At 44.4% G+C, this 17216-nt stretch overlaps 1 protein-coding gene across 1 annotated transcript in view; it reads left to right on the plus strand.

Moving 5' to 3' along the window:
* The window catches only part of TRAP1 (TNF receptor associated protein 1), a 195884-nt gene that overhangs the window by 74949 nt on the left and 103719 nt on the right, over nucleotides 1–17216 (plus strand). Inside the window, exons 7-11 of the mRNA XM_078663136.1 lie at nucleotides 2891–3000; nucleotides 7354–7427; nucleotides 7725–7880; nucleotides 8238–8358; nucleotides 11348–11417. Of these exons, the coding sequence (XP_078519262.1) occupies nucleotides 2891–3000; nucleotides 7354–7427; nucleotides 7725–7880; nucleotides 8238–8358; nucleotides 11348–11417 (531 nt within the window). The remainder of the gene's footprint in view (nucleotides 1–2890; nucleotides 3001–7353; nucleotides 7428–7724; nucleotides 7881–8237; nucleotides 8359–11347; nucleotides 11418–17216) is intronic.

The raw sequence follows: 17216 nt of genomic DNA on the forward strand, positions 1-17216 counted from the left end.
TGCATGTTTTGCACTGTTTGCTATTGGTACTCGTGCATGTTTGGCGTTTCCCTTGCGCTGCCATCTGTTAACAATTATCGCGCTCTTATTGTCAAAACAGATGGCGCCGCTGCTCGCTCCCGCAAGGGAAACGCTGAGCGAGTCTCGCCCCCGTGCTTCATCCCTCATGGCGGCCCTCTTCATCTCTCTCGTCTTTCATCAGACGCAGCCCCGTGTCGTCAGCAGGCTACAAGTCGAATGCCAAGAGATTGGGTAACTGAGACACCACATAGTCACAGTACACAAAATGGACTATTGCAGCCGCACGATATTAAAAGGGAGCTAATAATGTCACAGCCGATTACTGTACATTTTGGGAGTTTCACAGATGACTGCGCTCAAGAGCGTGACCATTTCTAGCTTCATCCAGGCTGAAAGCAGTTGCTTTAGGTGCTCAATGTTAAAACTCAACCCCATCAGCGATCACATGCTCCACACATTGAGCAACAAGGTCAATATCCCGGTTCTCACGTGGGCCCAGTTTCCTGCAATTGAAAGGAGACCATGCTTCACAAACATCCCGTGCACAGGAAAAAGCCCCACCCGGGCTGCTGATCCCTGCTCCTGTCCCTCGAGCCCACATTAAGCCGCTTCTCACAGGGTGATTCAAACGTGTCTAGAAATAACCACCCGGCTCAGACCTCCAGGGGCCTGGTAGCAGACTCTCCAACACACCCAGATCACCATGCAGAAGAGAAGGCCTTTAGCATCTCCCACAGCCCTTACAGCAAATATTGAAAATGTGAGTGTATGTGAGAAACAATTACTATCCCATCATTGAGCAGAGATAAACTACTACTGGAGGTTTACTGTGCAGAACACTGCATAACTACACCAGATACTTTCCACTTCACCCGGGGAGATAGGAGAACCTAACACGGAAACTATTTCCTTGGAACTTCTAGATTAAGGTTTGCAGAAGATGATGGAATCCTTTACCCAGAAACAGGTAACGGTGCGCAGAAAGGCATGCAGTTTATTGACCAATAGTCACATTACAGCATTATATTACAGTTGTATGTAGTGCTTCGCACCCCTTATGGAGCGCATTTGTAAATGGATTACACTTCACTGCAGGGGCTTGCGCTCAGATGAGGTACTAGGGTTTTGATGCGCTGCACGAGGACCAAAGCTTGACTCCTAGTTTGCTTTTATTGTCAAGCCTTGGTGTGTGGCCAAGCTTAAAGGTGTGCAAGATACAACGCTAAGTCTTATAAGGTGTTGGGGCATCGGTGGAAAGGGTCCGACTGCGTGGCTGGCCCATGTCGGAAGGGTTTTAATCTGTCAAAAGAAGACATGGGTTCCCTGATTACAAAAAAAACACAAATTGCCTCCTACTAAACTATGTAAATACAGTTGAGTGTCTCAGATGAGGATCAAGTTCATTCTTACTGGAAACAGTATAGAGCACAAGCTTGCATTTAAAAACCAAAACAACAGTCACACGGTCAGCCCAATAAATTCTTGGTGGTACCAAAAAATTCAGCCAGCACACTCCTAAGCATTTCACCAGGCTTCAGCAAATGCGTTCTAATTAGTGCGGAATCATATTTCCGCACTAATTATAAAGATTCTCTGAGAAAAGACTTGCCTTTAAAAACATTGCAGCCGTTTATTGTTTTCTTATTTTTGAAACGCATGTCCCTAGTCCTCAGACTTGTTATAACAACACCTCACCTCTGGCTAAACACTTATAAGGTCCCAAAGGCGAGACCTATTGGCTATGCCAATGCTTGTTGATTTAATCTTACTTTGCCCATCATATCAATTATTCAGCTTTTTAGGCATACCTTAGCCTATTCTCTTATTTCAATGGCTTTTGGCAATGGAAAGACAGTATGGAAAAAACATATGAAAATCCAAAACCAATGTATATATTTGCCTGCTGATGTAATAGGCAGGAGTACTTTCATGTGTATGTTCTCAGATCCTTTGTGTACATGACTGCTATTTTGAAGACCAGTATTTGTGGGTTTAATTTGCATTAACTATCATCACCATTCAGCTCATTTGCCTATAAAATCATAGGCCAGGGTGTTTTTTTTAAAATTAGACTTCCGACTAATACACAAATCACTATTCCTCCAAATTTGTTAACCCCAGGAGGCTTACAAACTGAGGGATTTTTGTAAATATGTAGCGCTATACTTGCTTTGGATGTGGAGCAAAAAAAGGTTATTTTCCTGTAGCAGTGGTGCTTAGGCATGGGAATGTACTGTAGTCAAATGCAGCTCTTACTTAGGCCCTGCCTCTCCACATTAAGCATTTAAGAAGGATATCTGAGCTTGGGGAGAAAGTGAGTGGAACCCTATAACTATTTAATGAATTAAATATGCCTGGTATCAAAATTCACTGTACAGATGTTGGTTTTCTACTCAAAACTGCATACTCCAATGTGCCCCCTCTTTGGAATGCAGGAACTGGAAAGCTTATTATAAGTAATTGACTTTTATAAGACATGTCTTGTTAGTTGCTTGTATACTGCTTATGCAGTTTTTTGGTCACTTCCAAGTGCTACAGACAAAGTGGAGAGATCGAAAAGAAGGAAGGAGGGGATTGATATGTAACGTGGTTCATGTGCAGGTGAAATATCAGATAAAAATGTTGTAGATTGTATTTTATTTAAAGTAAAACATAATTTTGGGATTTTTTCATTATATGGTTATACATATGTTAACTACTCCACCCACCTCAAACTAATCTTTCAAAAAGTAAATGCTTTCGCATTTCCAAATTTGAATAGTCCTACTTCATCCAAAGGTAGACCTGAAAAAAGATTAGTTTACAAAATTTGAATAAACACAAGTGTGAAGATGACTACATAACAAATACCTCTGTGCCTTCTCATTAGCTCTGGAGTTTTTGAAGTAGCTGAAGCTGCAGGCGTGAGAACAGGGACCAAAATCATCATCCACCTGAAGGAGGACTGCCGCGAGTTTGCCACCGAGGATCGAGTGAAAGGTGAGCTGTAACTTATTATGACAAGAGCCTCATCATAATCTACAGGTAGAGCTCCCTCACTCTTGAGTAGCCTGCCTATTAGTCTTAAAATGATCTCCAGTCACTAGCTGATTAGGAATTCTCTTAAAACTTGTCTTTTCTTTAAAGCTGGACCTCTATTGCTGCTTTTCTCTTTGCTTGTAACCGCACCAAGAGATCATTTGTGTTTACGTTCTTGACCTAATCCTGATTTAAAATGTGGGAATCGGTGTGCAGAAAATTCCTAGAAAGTGTGGGTTGGGAAGGTGGTGACCTGAAGAGTGAGATATGCTCTTTTTTAACAAAACATTTTGGGATTTCTGCACAGAAGGAAAGCGCTGCTTTTTGAGATGATCACACATGCGTTTTGCCCGGTAATTGATGCAATTTCGACCGAAGTGCACTGCGCTCCTACTACTCGGGACCCCAGTGTCAGATTTCCTTCCCTAAAGCTGTAAATCTTTCCCCCAATTGGCAATACCTTTAGCACCCCATGTAAGTACCTACTAGTAAAGGAGATTTAGGAGGGCCCCCAAGGCCTGCAGCATGTATTGTGCCATCCTAAGGGACCCCTCCACACACTTATACAAACTGTCTTTGCAGGCTGTGTGACATGGTGCAGAGAAAAGTGAAGACACAACATGGCACACCCCCTTTGTGCCATTCCTTTAGACACTTCATGCAGTATAGGTAAGTCACCCCTACAGCAGGCCTTCCAGCCCTAAGGGAGGGTGCACTATAGTACACGTGTGGGCATATGTGTATGAGGGGATATGCCCCTGTGATTTCCAAGTTGATTGTTTGATCTTAAAAGTGAACAGAGAAGCCTTTTTAAATACATGTGCTGGACAATGGTAATTACGAGTTCCAAAGCTACATGATGGCTTCACTGAAACTAGAGATGTTTGGTGCCACACATCTCGTATTAATAGCCCACACTGATTCCAGTGATGGTTTTATGAATACATGCAGCCTGGAAATTCCTGACTACCAGTGTACTGCCTGACTTGTGTAGACCAGCCTGCCACCACAGACAGGTTTCTGACCCCCAGCAGGAAAGAGCCCATGCTCTCTGACGGCAGAAACAATGCCTACTCCGGCCAGAGGTGTAATCACCTCCTCCAAGCAGGATGGCTAATTAATCAGCATATCAAGGCTGGATGCTTCAAAGGCCTCTGCTGCCTTTGATATGTGACCCAGGCTTCCCCCGGACAACTTGACATCAGGATGGGTGGGTAAATTAGCTAGTCAGGAGGTGTGTTCCACATCAGGCTAGTTCCTCCCATAAGGTGGGCTATCTGATGTGAACACAAAAACTAGAACTCCACCATCTTGGTTTTTGGTGGAATTATGCTCACCACAGGAAGTGGTCATATGGGGGTGTAGTCGCCCTGAAGAAAAGTAGCCTATTAGCTACTACCTGTCGCTCCCCTTAACGCCCCTAAATTGAGTATTAAGGAGTCACTCCTGATGCCAGGAACTCCGATTGGACAAAACTAGAAGAAGAGGACAAAGAGCCGCAAAACAACAAGAACTAAAGTGTGCTGTGGACTTCTGCACCAGTCTCGACAATTATGTCCAAGTGACTCGTTGTGCAGCTAAGCTACTACCAAGAACCCCAGAAGACTGCCAACCCTTCACAAATTGACAGCATTCTTCCTTGGAGTAGAGGAGCTACTCCCCTGCAGTCCACAGGCTCTGAAGAAGCAGAGTCCAGTTTATTGAGTTGCCTCCCCCCGGCCAGCTCAACACAGAGTCTCCCAGGAAGTGGTACCTTTGCGCCTGAAGGTCAGATTTGTCCGCCCATCGAGTGAGAGGACACGAGGGACAACCGGAACCGCACAGCACCAATACCTGGGGTACCAGACCCCTTACAGCAACCAGGACCTGTTTAAGTCCATTCTGGACTCAAGCAGCCGTTGAGGGATGTCCGCACCGCAGAGACCCACTTTCAGAGTGGCCCAGCTTTCTTGATTTCTGCACCTTCAACCAGCAAGACCAACAACTACAAGAACCAAGGATGCACAGAACCCAGCTGACCTATCCAATCTGCACAAGCGCCTCAACCCGGGTATCAACGAACCGGCTGTGCCCCCTTGCTCCCAGGACCCTTGTGATCCGAGCCCCCTTTGTTGAGAGCACCTGGACTTAATCCCAAGTCCCCCTCTGCAGCCTGTTTCTAGGTGCAGAAACCTACCAGCCCATCTGCTGTACCGACTAACTGCTGGTGGTACTTTGGACCTTGGCCCCTACTACCCTAAGTTTCAAAGGAGATCCACAGAAACCGACCGTAGATAACAGTATGCAACATATGCATTTTTTTCCCCTAGGGAAACACTGCTGCGTAAAGATGCATTTAAGTGAACATTTTACTTGCCTGTAAAAATCGATACTTAATAATGTACTTACTCGATAACGACGTTTTTGGTATTAAAATGTATATAAAAATGTGATTTATTTTTCTAAAATGGTCTTGGATTTGTTCTTGAGTGTGTGTCTTATTTATTGCCTCTGTGAGTACCTTAAATGCTTAGCACTACCCTCTGATAAGCCTAAACTGCTCACCCACACTACCATAAAAGAGTGTTAGCATTTTCCCTCTGTACGCCAATAACAGTTGCCCAGACTCTTTACACAGTGTACCTCGTTTTGGACCACTATATAAAGAACCAGGTTCCTACAAGCACTTTTTGCTGACTGATTTTCATTTTGTAGCCCCTGAAATGATTAAAAGACAAAGAGACAATGTATCAGGTTTTTCAGTTCTAAGGTTGTCTTGTTTTAAAAAAAAAAAAAAAACAAGAACCATCAGGTTAAGCAGATCGAGCCTACTTTGCACTTAAAACGGCATTGACTAGCACAGACTTTTCAGATCAAATATTTACATTATTTTGCACATAGTTCAGGCTCAAGAATTAAACAGAGAAGGCTTCTCCCTGATTCGATAAATCAAACAGGCACAGCCCTTAGACAGCAGGCAATAAGATTTGGATTTGGCTGTTGGAGAACAGAGCACCATGTTCCATTAATCCTCTGCTGGCTTTAAATCCCAGCTATGTATCATGCTATACAGTTTGAGCTCGAGCCTTAATTCTCTGCTTCCCCAGTGCCCCCGCCACCTTCTGGTCGTTTGGAAACAAATTTGACTGTAGAGGTTAGAGTTAGGCAGCTAAGATATTATGAATCATGTATGATCATACATGATTAAAGGTCTGTCTTTGATGTAACAGATCAATTTATTTCACCAATAAGAAATGTCTTCTAAAGGATGTTTTTTCCAAAACCAAGGAAATGGAGTCCTATTCTTTAAAGGCTGTTGCTTAAAATGGATTGCGAGGTGTTGTGAAAAGACTTGTGCCATGTACAACCATTATAGAACGAGTCTTAAAGTGAGTACCTGGAAAGGGGAATGTTTACTTTATGATCAATTGAGTTTATTTCGGGGTACAACCCCATAAACCACACATAAGTACATTTCATTGCAGCCTAAGTTCAATATTCAAATATTAAATATTGAAAACAAAAGCATGTGTAGAAATAATGAAAGATATTTACAGAAAAAAGCTGAATGATGTCAAGAACATTTTAGTTCCGCTTGGATTCATAGTTCTGCTGAGTGTAAGCCTCCTTGACACTTTTTTTTAAAAAACTGTTTATTGATAACTGCTTCAGATATTGCATCAGGCATATAGTTTCTACACCAACTATACAGTCTTTTCTGTTTTTCTCCCCTCCCCCCCCCCCCCCCCGACAACTGGAAACATCTGACTCTGTGCCCTCATAACATTTAGTCTATACAAATCGTCCACATCAGCCCGGGCAATTCTATATACAAGTGGTAATTCTTTACAAGGGAATTCGAGCTGTGGATGCTCAATCAGTTCTCAGCGTGTATACATCCATGACTTCATAAGTAAAGGCGTCGCCAGACTCTATCCCTCTCAACCCCCCACCCCGTTTCGTACGTCTCCTGACAAGCCTCCTTGACACTTAATGGTTTTTATAAGTGTACGGTCATGATCTTGGATATTCACATAGATTCATAATTTGTGTCACTGGTATGCTCAATCTGATGGAATTTAAACGTACTTGATGCTGCTTTCATGCATGTTCATCCACCGAGTTGTTATAAAATGAAAAAGAAAGTTTAAAAAAGAAAAAAGGACATTTTGGGTGCACTGCCTACCTACACAGCTCACTGAATCAGCAATCTTCATCGGTTTAAAAAAAAAAAACACACACAAGTTTTGTAAAATCATGGCAAGCTCGAATGTGAATAATTCATTGGTTAATAGATGAAATGTTAACTAAATTTCACTTATCTTTTTTTGTCAGATGTGGTAACAAAGTACAGCAATTTCATCAGTTTTCCCGTCTACCTAAATGGTCGTCGCATAAACACTTTGCAGGTGAGAAACAAGTCCACAGAACTTTATAATACAGGGTGTTTTGTTAATCATGATTGTCTTGAAAGGAGAATTGAAAGCTTGTGTGTGGCCATTATTCTGTTGGTATAACAAATGTACAAAATTCCAGAAAAAGTGTTTTAAATGTCTGAGATTCCAAAGCTGATCTAAAGGGTATGTGACAAAAGAGCCAGAGCTGTCCGTTATTGTTTTGAAAGTGGTATTGGATTGGAAGGCTCATAGTATCATTTAAATCAGTACTCATTCAATACAGTAATTTTCCCCCTTTTGCCATTGTAGGCACTCTGGATGATGGACAGTAAAGACATTGGTGAGTGGCAACATGAGGAGTTCTATCGTTTTATCGCCCAGGCCTATGACAAGCCACGTTACACCATGCATTACAAGACTGATGCACCTCTGAACATCCGCAGCATATTTTACGTCCCAGAAATGGTGAGGGCCGCTCTGTCTGCTCCCAGTTCTCTCCATAGGAGAATCTGTATCTCCATTTTTATATATGTGTCACTTTCTATTGGTGTATATTGTGGTTTGTTTACAAAATATATTTCTGTGGCTCATTATTGTTTCTGCTATTTGGCTTGCCTCCCTGGGCAGTTCTTGACAGCACCTTACTATAACAAAAAAGCCCCTCATATTCTTTTTAATTAGCTTTGTGCAAATTACTTGGCTTATAATATATTATGGTGTCTGCATTTAAAATTAAGGGTTTACCCATCATAAAGTGATTTACTTTACTGCTTCTTCATAGTTGAGGTCTGTACCTGACTCACTTCATTCTCCGTTTCATAGCAACCATCTATGTTTGATGTCAGTCGGGAGTTGGGATCCAGCGTTGCTCTCTACAGTCGCAAAGTCCTGATTCAGACCAAGGCCACAGACATCCTGCCAAAGTGGCTCAGGTTTCTACGTGGTAAGTTGTAAGGAATAGATATGGGGCAGCTCCTCCGCTAAGGCAGAGGAGCGTCGCTCCACTGGTCACAGGGTAGGAAAAATAGATTAGTGACTTCGTTAATATCATTTTATTTTTCACTAAAGGGCTACGTTAGAGTGGAGTGGAGTGGAGTGGAGTGGGACTGGGGTCCCAGGGGTAGAAGTTGTGGGCATGCTCTAAGTGCGCATGATGATTTGGCTGGCTATCCTGGTGCTGGCCAAACAGTCATGTTCATTTTGCAGATTCTCGACAAGGCTGTAATACACAGCCTGGTGGGGAACATGCACAGGCTCCCAATGCTTGAGGAGCGCCAAACCACGGCGCTCAGACCAATCACAATACTGCTTTGCAGCATTGTGATAGGCCATGGGGAGCCTGTGTGCTTCCAGGACTGAAGTTGAGGGGAAGGCGGCCGTGAGGAGGGACCGTAGCTGAGGAGAGGCAGTGGGTGTGAAAAGGTATGCGTTTTTTTTTTTTTTTGCTAGCCATTTGCATTGTCTGTTCAGACAACTCTACCTTCAGACCTTACACAATACCTTTCTGAACAAGCGCAGGAAAAAGCCAATGTCTACCACTCTAAGACTCCTCACTCATGTTGATGCCGTCTGCATTGCTCTCAACCCTTTAAAGTTTTATTAATGCTTCTATTTAAATTTTCCATTGAAATGCATTTGAGCGAACAGATACTTCGAAGATTCACAGATGGAAAATTATAATTATGTGATTAAAAATGTGTAAAATGCAAACTAGGGCGTATAGTAAGTATCTGTAGACGTTTGGCCTGTGAATCATGTCCATCATGCCCCTTCACAACCCTCTCATTTGTGCTTCAGCCTGTCAAATAACTCTCAGCCTTTTAAGTTTTTCACGAGGGTCCTCTGGTTTATATAGCTGCACCAGAAAGTGGCTAAGCAGAATGAACTGATTTCAAATGGTTGTGTAGCAGGCAACAGACCTTCGTTTCACCACATTCTATGTCATTTAAATAGAAGATTCAGGGTATTGGCAGTGCCTTGTATGTTAAGGCTGTTTTAAAGCTGAAATTGATAAGATCTTAGAATCATTGTGCGAGAGACTGAAGAACAGACTTGTAAGTAGGTGAGTTATGAGCTTCATATCACCGTACAATTAATTGCAATCCAAGTTCCTGTAAAGTTTGTAGAACATAAGGTAACATAGGCACAGGTTTGTAAAGTGATATGTCATGGTGTATACAATAAAGTTGGGAAACTAAGATTCAAACTGGGTACTGCTGGTTTCAAAATAAACAACATAGCCACCTGACCACATCCCCTTCTGTTTGGTCAATAACACTATTCCACAGCTGCAAAAGATGGGAATCATTTGGGAATTCACAGATTGTTGATGCTACAAATAGTAAATCGTAATAGAACAACAACAATGTGATGGAGGAAATGCTGTAATCAATCTCGGGCACTGGAGATTGCTCAGGGACGCATACCACTACATCAATTTTCACCAAGCATGCCGCTCGAAACAGAGTCCTGCCTTATGTGAATCGGTACTGACCCATCTCCTCATGGCAAAGGTCCACCCGAACATCCAGGCAAGACCCCTCTATTTGCAGTTTTTATTTGTAGATGACTTCCTGTTCTTATTTAAGTTCTGTGAAAAACCAAACCATTTCTTAATGCAAATTTTTCAATATTTCTGCAAGAAGTGTTCAAATAACAAATATTACCTGTTTATGTATAAATTGCTTTATTTGAGCATTATCTGTAGATAATTTATTTGACTCAAAGTAACTTTTTTTTACACAGAATAGTTTACTTGTTGAAAGGAACACAAATCCATTCTCACATGCACCCTTTCTCTAATACACAACCCCTTACCTACCCACCACTTTATCTAAGCTGTTTGTTTCCTGTAGTATGAAACCCCGGAAAGTGTGTGGTCCTTACTCTTCCTCCAAAACCAATCTCCCCATAACTGAACTTCCTTTACAGGCACAACTGTAGCAAAGCCAGTAAGTAATTTCTTATACCTGCCTCTAGACTAGCTTTAAACCATTGATGGGTTTTGCACTGGTCCACTAAAGGTCTGATCTCTCCACTGCACCTCTGTTAAAAAAATATAGTGGCACTGAGATGCTGGGTCTACAGAAAATCTTGGTGCCTATCTCTGCTTGTGCCCACGTAGATCTAGGGAAAATAAATACATTTGTCTTTGGACTGCCGAATATCTTGTACACTGTGTGAATTTTATGCATCAGTCCCAGAGTTTAAAGAGTTTGCTTACCATTGTTCAGGTTATAAATATTGTTCTATAGCCATGTTGCACATGAAGACACTCAATACATTTCTATAAATTAGCTTTCCTAGTTTTTGTTGTCCTTCCTACCAACCTCTTTTTAAATCTTGGAGCCCGAGAGGACCCTGCACATCACCTCTTTTATTTTCATCGGATCCAGAGAAAAAAAGTCCATCACCTCCTGCCCATAGGTTGAGACTTGGCTGAACCAATTATTTTAATAGCCATAATGTTTCAGGGAATCGATTACCATGGAAAAGAAAAATAGAATTCAATTCTCAGTTAATGGAAGAGTAAGAAATAAAATGGGAAAAGACAGACCATACTAAAAGAGAGCAGATCTTGTCATATCATAAAACATATTGATAACATCTACATGTACCTTTCGTTCAGGTGTGAATTCATAATAGCATTCACCATGATGGGCCCAAGAGATTTTAATAAACATGGGAATATTTTGAATTTGTTTGAGGTGCAACAAACCACACCATTTTAGCCTTAGCCCATCTTGGGTACTGCTATAGATGGGGGGGTATTCATTTTGCCTATTCAATCAAATTTCAGTCAAGACAAAAGTTTGCAATTGGGGATGAAAACAACAAGCCCAAATCCTGGGAGAATGCATCTAAAACCCGTTCCTTCCTACATGAGTGTGAACTGGGCACAACGTTAACATGATTTATTTGTTATTTTAAAGGTGTTGTGGACAGTGAAGACATTCCCCTGAATCTTAGCAGGGAGCTTCTTCAGGAGAGCGCTTTGATCAGGTGAGTAGATTTCAACATTTTTTAGGAATATTACTGGATCATGTGAGAAAGATGCAAGATGGAAAGGATATGGAGATGGTGACATGGTAGTAGAGGCTGTTATTATAAGCAGTCATGGTATGGTGCCATGCAGGTGCTTTGGGGGACTGCATGCCACATCAGGAATATTTTATCCTGCTAGACCCTGTTGAGAAGATTGATTAGTAGTGGGGTCTTTATATGAATAGTTCCAGGCAATAAGGATTGTTTGCACAAAAGGTATTATTATGATGGCATTAAGGTAATGTGAAGCAGAGGCATGAATTAGCTGACACTGGCATTAAGCGTGGAAGGGTATACTCAGATGTGAGTCCCTTGCTCATTGCACCATCAGGATTCAAGCAAGCCGGGCCGACGACGGCTGAAATGCCAGAAACCGGTCCCCGGAAGCTTGTTTCCTTCCCAGTATAAGAATTGGCTTGCTAGTTTGGTTTGCCCTGTTCCCATCATGCACTGGGACAGGAACAGACTAATTTGCATGTAGCCAGGTTCTGAGCTGGGATGGTGCAGTGAGCTAAAAAACGGTGATGGATCAAGCCCTGATCTTTGGACTGGGTAAGAGTGGTCTGCTTAATTCAGAAACTCTGTTCATCACCACCCCCTTTTCTGAATCATTTTGTCCACCATAAGCGTGGAAGGGTATACTCAGATGTGAGTCCCTTGCTCATTGCACCATCAGGATTCAAGCAAGCCGGGCCGACGACGGCTGAAATGCCAGAAACCGGTCCCCGGAAGCTTGTTTCCTTCCCAGTATAAGAATTGGCTTGGTAGTGTGGTTTGCCCTGTTCCCATCATGCACTGGGACAGGAACAGACTAATTTGCATGTAGCCAGGTTCTGAGCTGGGATGGTGCAGTGAGCTAAAAAACGGTGATGGATCAAGCCCTGATCTTTGGACTGGGTAAGAGTGGTCTGCTTAATTCAGACACTCTGTTCATCACCACCCCCTTTTCTGAATCATTTTGTCCACCATAAGTGTGGAAGGGTATACTCAGATGTGAGTCCCTTGCTCATTGCACCATCAGGATTCAAGCAAGCCGGGCCGACGACGGCTGAAATGCCAGAAACCGGTCCCCGGAAGCTTGTTTCCTTCCCAGTATAAGAATTGGCTTGGTAGTTTGGTTTGCCCTGTTCCCATCATGCACTGGGACAGTAACAGACTAATTTGCATGTAGCCAGGTTCTGAGCTGGGATGGTGCAGTGAGCTAAAAAACGGTGATGGATCAAGCCCTGATCTTTGGACTGGGTAAGAGTGGTCTGCTTAATTCAGACACTGTTCATCACCACCCCCTTTTCTGAATCATTTTGTCCACCATAAGCGTGGAAGGGTATACTCAGATGTGAGTCCCTTGCTCATTGCACCATCAGGATTCAAGCAAGCCGGGCCGACGACGGCGGAAATGCCAGAAACCGGTCCCCGGAAGCTTGTTTCCTTCCCAGTATAAGAATTGGCTTGGTAGTTTGGTTTGCCCTGTTCCCATCATGGACTGGGACAGGAACAGACTAATTTGCATGTAGCCAGGTTCTGAGCTGGGATGGTGCAGTGAGCTAAAAAACGGTGATGGATCAAGCCCTGATCTTTGGACTGGGTAAGAGGGGTCTGCTTAATTCAGACACTCTGTTCATCACCACCCCCTTTTCTGAATCATTTTGTCCACCATAAGCGTGGAAGGGTATACTCAGATGTGAGTCCCTTGCTCATTGCACCATCAGGATTCAAGCAAGCCAGGCCGACGACGGCTGAAATGCCAGAAACCGGTCCCCGGAAGCTTGTTTCCTTCCCAGTATAAGAATTTTCTTGGTAGTTTGGTTTGCCCTGTTCCCATCATGCACTGTGACAGGAACAGACTAATTTGCATGTAGCCAGGTTCTGAGCTGGGATGGTGCAGTGAGCTAAAAAACGGTGATGGATCAAGCCCTGATCTTTGGACTGGGTAAGAGTGGTCTGCTTAATTCAGACACTCTGTTCATCACCACCCCCTTTTCTGAATCATTTTGTCCACCATAAGCGTGAAAGGGTATACTCAGATGTGAGTCCCTTGCTCATTGCACCATCAGGATTCAAGCAAGCCGGGCCGACGACGGCTGAAATGCCAGAAACCGGTCCCCGGAAGCTTGTTCCCTTCCCAGTATAAGAATTGGCTTGGTAGTTTGGTTTGCCCTGTTCCCATCATGCACTGGGACAGGAACAGACTAATTTGCATGTAGCCAGGTTCTGAGCTGGGATGGTGCAGTGAGCTAAAAAACGGTGATGGATCAAGCCCTGATCTTTGGACTGGGTAAGAGTGGTCTGCTTAATTCAGACACTCTGTTCATCACCACCCCCTTTTCTGAATCATTTTGTCCACCATAAGCGTGGAAGGGTATACTCAGATGTGAGTCCCTTGCTCATTGCACCATCAGGATTCAAGCAAGCCGGGCCGACGACGGCTGAAATGCCAGAAACCGGTCCCCGGAAGCTTGTTTCCTTCCCAGTATAAGAATTGGCTTGGTAGTTTGGTTTGCCCTGTTCCCATCATGGACTGGGACAGGAACAGACTAATTTGCATGTAGCCAGGTTCTGAGCTGGGATGGTGCAGTGAGCTAAAAAACGGTGATGGATCAAGCCCTGATCTTTGGACTGGGTAAGAGGGGTCTGCTTAATTCAGACACTCTGTTCATCACCACCCCCTTTTCTGAATCATTTTGTCCACCATAAGCGTGGAAGGGTATACTCAGATGTGAGTCCCTTGCTCATTGCACCATCAGGATTCAAGCAAGCCAGGCCGACGACGGCTGAAATGCCAGAAACCGGTCCCCGGAAGCTTGTTTCCTTCCCAGTATAAGAATTTTCTTGGTAGTTTGGTTTGCCCTGTTCCCATCATGCACTGTGACAGGAACAGACTAATTTGCATGTAGCCAGGTTCTGAGCTGGGATGGTGCAGTGAGCTAAAAAACGGTGATGGATCAAGCCCTGATCTTTGGACTGGGTAAGAGTGGTCTGCTTAATTCAGACACTCTGTTCATCACCACCCCCTTTTCTGAATCATTTTGTCCACCATAAGCGTGGAAGGGTATACTCAGATGTGAGTCCCTTGCTCATTGCACCATCAGGATTCAAGCAAGCCGGGCCGACGACGGCTGAAATGCCAGAAACCGGTCCCCGGAAGCTTGTTCCCTTCCCAGTATAAGAATTGGCTTGGTAGTTTGGTTTGCCCTGTTCCCATCATGCACTGGGACAGGAACAGACTAATTTGCATGTAGCCAGGTTCTGAGCTGGGATGGTGCAGTGAGCTAAAAAACGGTGATGGATCAAGCCCTGATCTTTGGACTGGGTAAGAGTGGTCTGCTTAATTCAGACACTCTGTTCATCACCACCCCCTTTTCTGAATCATTTTGTCCACCATAAGCGTGGAAGGGTATACTCAGATGTGAGTCCCTTGCTCATTTCACCATCAGGATTCAAGCAAGCCGGGCCAACGACGGCTGAAATGCCAGAAACCGGTCCCCGGAAGCTTGTTTCCTTCCCAGTATAAGAATTGGCTTGGTAGTTTGGTTTGCCCTGTTGCCATCATGCAATGGGACAGGAACAGACTAATTTGCATGTAGCCAGGTTCTGAGCTGGGATGGTGCAGTGAGCTAAAAAACGGTGATGGATCAAGCCCTGATCTTTGGACTGGGTAAGAGTGGTCTGCTTAATTCAGACACTCTGTTCATCACCACCCCCTTTTCTGAATCATTTTGTCCACCATAAGCGTGGAAGGGTATACTCAGATGTGAGTCCCTTGCTCATTGCACCATCAGGATTCAAGCAAGCCGGGCCGACGACGGCTGAAATGCCAGAAACCGGTCCCCGGAAGCTTGTTTCCTTCCCAGTATAAGAATTGGCTTGGTAGTTTGGTTTGCCCTGTTCCCACCATGCACTGGGACAGTGTCAGGTTCCACACGTTACTCCTCGGGGCTGTGTTGAAAGTCCTTACTCCACACCCACACGACCACCCCGTGGCCCGATAATAAATATCACAGACCAACAGGATGTTCCCGCGAGCGCGGGGAAGGAAGGGAACAGCGGGGAGGGAGATCTGCAACGATAAGAACATGAGGTTTAGAGTCACACCCCTCCCTATCTTAAGTATCACTTTGAACCACTAACAATATTCACACAGTCCTTTATACTTAATCACTAGCATACCTGTAAAGAAAAATACACAGTCTTGATATACAGGAGAGGGAGGTGAGGTCCTATCAGTAGCGGGAATTGGCTCTAAGGAACAAAAGAATGAACATGAGACTTTATAACATTCGCATTAAGAGCCTATACTACTACCACACCACACCTACCACTTAGTGTGAATGTTCTGCTTTTAGCCACTTCTTCCAAAGTAGTTAGGTACCCCCCGTTGTTCTCTCCTGTATCGTGAAATAAAGCAAAAAACAGGTTGTCTTCAAAACAAAGAACTTGCAATGGGTTAAAGGTTCAATTCACCCTCATGTCCATTTGTAAATCAGCATTCAAATGTTAACATTGTACTTCTGTGCAGAATTAGTACTTGTGATCTGCACTATTCAGATTTCGAAAGTACTCTCACTCGGGAGAGACGTGGGTGGTTATGCCAAAGCCACATAGGCAACACTTCCAACTCGTACCATTGACTGACTGTCAAGAGTTAATTCTCATCTGTCGAGTAAAGTCACAGTTTTCCCCGCAAGAGAAAGCAGCCGCGTTTCTCCAGCAAAACGGGGAAAACGAACACAGGTTTCCGAGTGGATCACTCGGTTCACACACAGCCGTGTGTGTATCCAAAACAAGCTCACCCTTCGTTCCGCGGGTCACGGGTCCGTGTGCCTCCAGCCGGCGACCACACGTACACAATACTACTCACGGTAGCCTCGGGATCCAAAAGCAGCTCCTCGATGGTTCTCGCTCTCGGCAGAATTATCGGCTCTGTTCCTGCTTGTTTCCGGGTTTAAGTTTCCTAATCTGCGCGTCTGACGTCACGCGCTACGTACCCCATAGCCCTCTGGGGATTGTGGTTCGAATGTATTTGGTTGCCGTTTCTCACGCATTGTGCGGACGGCGGCCCACGAAGCCTGATTCCTGACAGTACATCCCCCCTCACAAGGGAAGCCGTACAGGGGCCGGCCGATCCGGATGCCTGCGGTGGAAACAGGACACAAGACGGGGTGCATGCACCGACCCCGCAGGCTCCCAAGAGTTCTCCTCCGGCCCGTAGCCCTTCCAAGAAAGCAGGTATTGCAATCTCCCCCGCACCCATCTAGAGTCCAACACCCTCAACACCTCGTATTCCTTATCCTGCTGTACCCAAACAGGCACTGGGGAGGGCGATGAACAGGGGCCCTAGAGGGTTTTACAAGGGACAAGTGAAACACAGGGTGAATCTTGAAATGACTAGGTAACCTCAACTTCACCGCCACGGGATTGATGAGTTTTACCACTCGGTAAGGACCAATGAATTTAGGGTTGAACACACTATACCTCCGGAATGCAATATGTTTGGTGGACAACCACACCAGGTCCCCTTTCTTGTACTCAGGACATGGTCTGCGATGTTTATCAGCCTGCGTTTTATATCTCCCCTTGGCACGAACAAGATTCCTGCGCGTCGCCAGAAGTATCTTACGAATGCGCAACAATCTTGCCTTGACGTCTGGGAAGGATTAAGGGAGTCACCCTTGGATGATGTCCATAGGTGCTGAAAAATGGGGCATGACCTGTTGACGAATGTTGTGTGCTGTTGTATGCCAACTCCGCCACCCACAA

This window comes from Lissotriton helveticus, chromosome 10 (genome assembly GCF_964261635.1).
Source record: "Lissotriton helveticus chromosome 10, aLisHel1.1, whole genome shotgun sequence".
Classification (NCBI taxonomy): domain Eukaryota; kingdom Metazoa; phylum Chordata; class Amphibia; order Caudata; family Salamandridae; genus Lissotriton; species Lissotriton helveticus.